The sequence below is a fragment of the Zeus faber genome (assembly GCF_960531495.2).
Source record: "Zeus faber genome assembly, chromosome: 21".
Taxonomy (NCBI): Eukaryota; Metazoa; Chordata; class Actinopteri; order Zeiformes; family Zeidae; genus Zeus; species Zeus faber.
In genome coordinates, this window is record NC_137208.1 from 14,457,287 (window position 1) to 14,462,286 (window position 5,000).

At 45.6% G+C, this 5,000-nt stretch overlaps 1 protein-coding gene across 1 annotated transcript in view; it reads left to right on the forward strand.

Moving 5' to 3' along the window:
• Positions 1-5,000, forward strand: part of sema3aa (sema domain, immunoglobulin domain (Ig), short basic domain, secreted, (semaphorin) 3Aa) — a gene marked incomplete at its 5' end in the record, with an annotated part of 21,520 nt that overhangs the window by 890 nt on the left and 15,630 nt on the right. The window contains 2 exons of the mRNA XM_080022097.1: positions 900-962; positions 4,652-4,771. Coding sequence (XP_079878223.1) covers positions 900-962; positions 4,652-4,771 — 183 coding nt within the window. The remainder of the gene's footprint in view (positions 1-899; positions 963-4,651; positions 4,772-5,000) is intronic.

The following is a 5,000-nucleotide window of genomic DNA, read 5'->3' on the forward strand; positions in this document are numbered from 1 at the left end:
GTGCTTGCGTTTGTGTGTGTGTGTGTGTGTGTGTGTGTGTGTGTGTGTGTGTGTGTGTGTGTGTGTGTGTGTGTGTGTGTGTGTGTGTGTGTGTGTGTGTGTGTGTGTGTGTGTGTGTGTGTTGTATTCAGGCTTTTGTGAATGGAGGTAATGTGCATAAGGAATGTGCACGTGCATGCTGTACACCTCAGCTCAGCCCCTACCTGTGTAGCGGCCCAGGAAACAAGGGCGCTCAGGTATTCCCCAAATTCTGTCTCTGGGTTCGCGTGATTCCAGATCACACACACACACACACACACACACACTCACCCAATGTGTCTTTATAATTCATGGGACACCAGGGACAACAGATGGTTCGGCCGCAACAACAGTAGACAGTTATCATTAATTGAATGTTATGTGAGTAAGTTCTTACTCCCTATTTTTAGGGTTTTAAGTTAGACCTCGTTTTCGGAGGTTAACGAAAACACCAAACCCAAGTTTCACATAAACACACGTTTCTTAACCCGCTGTGTTTGTTGTCATTTTCAAATGACCCGGACTTCAAATTCTTAAAAAAGTCTCTCCATTAAAGAAACACAATCCCTCATTTTGTCATCACTGCTTTTCCAAATATTATGAGTATGGAGGTGGTAACTAAGCCGAACTAGGAGCCACAAATAAGAATTACCAAAAAATGACTGCTGACGTTTTTTTCCGCGTGTTCCAGTGCACTGTACACGCGTTTGTAATTGAATTGAGTTTGTGCTGGAAAATGTTGGTGGGTTCTCTCGCATAATTGAATCATTTCTCTGGACCTCTCTTCACTTCTTTCTCCTTCTCTGATTCACTCCATTGACTCACTCTTTCTCTCCCATGTAACAATGACATATTTTTCTCCCCTTCTGTGTTTGCCGCAGATCGCGTGGCCCGCTACGCCCTCCAAGAGGGACGAGTGCAAGTGGGCAGGGAAAGACCTTGGGGTAGGTTCCACCGTCCCGCTGATCGCTTTGCAGGGGCCCTCCCTGACCGGGGCCCACCCAGCCGGGGCCTTCACCCGCTGGGTCCCTCCCAGCCGGGGCCCTCCCAGCTGGGGCATTCCCAGCCGGGTCCCTCCCAGCCGGGGTCCTCGGCGCGTCATGGCCTCTCGCGGGTTTTTTTCTTTTTGCTTCGCCGTGTTGAGAGATGCTCCGACGTGACCTCTCCCTCTTGTCCTGAGTTACTCTGGGACGTGAAATGACGTGAAAAAGAAGTTGCCTTTGTTGTTACCTAATCCTCAAAGTGTTCAGTCAAAACGGCGCTCAGATTCAGTGGTAGCTTGGATAAAAGTGAAATTAATCCTTTTTTTTTTAATCTGCTCAGCCATGTGTTCACTGGCGCCCTATTGTGTTACAGTCTTTTGGACAGAGATGATTACACACAATAACCTCAACCTCTTCTGTTCATTGTGGTCTGTATGTGCAGTATAAAGTGGTATTGTGTGTGTGTGTGTGTGTGTGTGTGTGTGTGTGTGTGTGTGTGTGTGTGTGTGTGTGTGTGTGTGTGTGTGTGTGTGTGTGTGTGTGTGTGTGTGTGTGTGTGAGAGAGAGATTCATGTGGTTTGTCTTTGCCTTGCATTTGAAAAGTGTCTTTGCTCTCCGTTTGTTTGCGCGCGCGTGTGTGTGTGTGTGTGTGTGTGTGTGTGTGTGTGTGTGTGTGTGTGTGTGTGTTATTATTATTTGGAAAAGGGCATTCTGTTGTGTTCTATCTGATCCTAATTTCATGGCTGGTTGACTCGGCAGTGTAGGAGAGAGGAGGGATTATGGTTTCCCTGAATTACATAGTCCATTCACCGAATCGCAGAGGTCGCACTGGGATCCCACTAACTGCCGGCTCTTTGGGTGTTGCAAATAAGTGTTTGGACAAACACACACACACACACACACACACACACACACACACACACACACACACAATTACTCACATCTATGCACGCAGTCGCACAAAAATCAGTCAGCCGCAAACCAGGCAACCTTACAAATTAAAACCCTCCCTCTCTTACATTGGGGAAAGGCGATGTGTTTTGGCAGGTTCGAGACACACACACACACGCGCACACACACACACACACACACACACACACACACACACACACACACACACACACACAATGATGAGGTATTTGCGTGCTGTGAAAATGTTGACTCTTGAAAATGAGGCAGCAAGAGCGGGGAGACCGGGTGCCGCACGGGGCGGCTCTGATTAGGATATTACCAAAATATTCCGGAGCCCCGCAAAATGATGAATTTCAACAGCCGCGGAACGAGCGAGACAAGCCCCAAGGAAAAATGCAATGGTTATTTGTCACATGATAAGTGTGAAATATGATTACGACCATTTTTTCAACCGGTGGGTCCCGGTCCAAAACTGGGTCGTCAGTCTGATCCCGTGGTTTTATTTTGAAAGACCAATTCCCTCCACTCAAAGCTACTATTGTGGATTACTGCACTATTCATTTTGTGAAATCTACTAAAAGAGTCTTAAAAAATCTTAAATTATGTTTCCTCGCGACTTGATGACCAAGTGCAAAAATGTGGATCCTGAGGCCAAGACCAGCTGAGAACCACTGGTTTAGGCTGTTCCGCTTTATTTACCGAGAGCAAGTACTTCATATTATGTTGCTCAGATTCAGATGTGTGATAAATGACGTCCCCCAGACTCTTTTCACCCGTGTCCTCTGTTGAATTTTCAAATAATGACTTATTTGGAAGTGGCCTTTATGTCCAGAAATCACAGATCCCTTTTTTAAATAAGAAGTTCAAGTTCGAAATTAAATCAGTCCAAGGTTATTCCACGTTACTGAACATTTTCCAAATTCAATTACAGAATTGTGTGTTGAAATCAAACAAATCTGCCTATTCAGTCACTTCTCTGGAAAGTCATATGTTTCAAGGAGATCCATTTGTTTTATCCAATAATGACCCTTCTCTCCTCTGCGGGCGTAGTGGCTTTTCGCATAATGATATGTTTTACGATGGGGGAAAACTCATTTTTCGCCCCGGGAACAAGACGGAGCATCCCGTCTGACGTCCGTCATTGATTTAGTCGTGACCCACTTCACGGCTAATGATTCTGAACGTTAAAATCCACTATGAGAAAACCCCAAAAGAGAGTCAACCGGGGGGGGGGGGGTTGGAAATGTCAGTGGGTAAAGAAAATCACGTAATAAGAGTGTGAGAATGATGTCGGAGGTCTTCGGCCTCCACTGCCTCCCCTTCAACGGTAGGAAAGACGGAGGGTAAAGACATTACCGCGACACACACACACACACACACTCACACACACACACACACACGTCGACCACCAGACGTCATGAAGCGAGTCTGCTCGGTAGCCAGAGGTTGTACGGAGGTTGTTTCTCTGAACTTTGTGAACTTGTCGGGGCCGCTGGATTACGGATAACACGGCCGAGTGAGACTTTAAAATGTTGAGCGCTAAAACACAGCCCCGTTGGAATGAAATATGCACGCCGTATTTCACCGTAGTCACCAGACTACTCAATTGGGTTTTAATCGCACGGAGTGCAGTCCGCGTTGCCTGACAGACAAGGAAAAAAGAAACATAAATACTAATGCGGTCCAGACTTTTCATAATATCAGGAAACCCAAATAAAATGAAAATTCCCATCAAGATCCAGGAGCGGGGTGGGTTTTGGGTGGGAAAATGGAAACTATTACCCCCATCCTGTATTTCACTGTGTCGAATCCAATTCCGCCCCTACAGAGACACATTGTCATGTCGTTGTGAAGCGTTTGGTTAGATTTAGGGCTCTGACGGACTGAACGCATACCTGCACTGTTGTTACGACACATTGGCCAAATTCAAAAAATAATAATACATTGTGTGTGTGTGTGTGTGTGTGTGTGTGTGTGTGTGTGTGTGTGTGTGTGTGTGTGTGTGTGTGTGTGTGTTTGTGTGTGTGTGTGTGTGCGTGTGCGTGTGCGTGTGTGAGCGCGACTACTCAAGCAAATGTGTACAGATGTGAGCTTGTCTGTTTTCATTTCCCTGTGCAAATGTGTGCCGGCTTGTCGGATGAATATTGAGCATGTATCTATAATTAAGAAACCCTCAGCCCTAATCTCTTAAACACATGCTCCCAAATCAGGCCCTCCAGGCCGGGAATAGCTCTGGCAGATTAGACGCTCCTTTCCATTAGCACATTAATAAACAAACTGGAGGCGCTGGGACCATCAACATGTGCATGCCGGGAGCCCGCCTCGGCAAATCAGAGCGTGTGGTCGTTTGGAGTTCCGAGCTGGACCTTCCGCTTAACGGGAATTTCCCGAACTGCAACCAAAACCTACAGTATCAGAAAATTCCCCGATCAGCTTTAATGCCCCGATTTTCTAACATAAGCTCTCCCAGAGGTTTCCCCACAGAAGAGGTTTTGAAGTTTTTATTTAAAGTCTTAAACTTGATTCAAACTTTTACACTAAGTGGTGCCTTCCAGAACACACACCTACAGCATTTGTCAAGCTGTTTGTAATTTGAGCCTGAAAATGGTATGCAGACTTTCTTTTAGGTGGAAAGGACAAGAGATTTTGTCACAGATTTTATTTTATTTTTTCATGGAAAAAGTTGTATTACTTTTATTACTTTTTTCCCCTGATCAAATTCTCACGCTCCTTTCCAGAAGGAGTGTTCCAACTTCATCAGAGTCCTGCAGCCCTACAACCAGACACACCTGTATATCTGCGGCACGGGAGCCTTCCATCCCATCTGCGCCTTTCTGGAGATGGGGAAGAAAGCGGAGGTGAGACAGAAATGACGTGTTGACACCTACGTACACCTCATCACAATCAAACATGGATGGATGTTCGGCTCTAGTGTGATACGTGACACTTCCACTTCCACCTCCGTTCTACCTCAATGCCTTTAATTTACCTCATGTTGTATACTGTATAGCCCGCATAATTATATTTTCCTGTTTTTTGTTTTGTTTTGTTTTTACAATTTTTCATACAACTTTTTATACAATATTT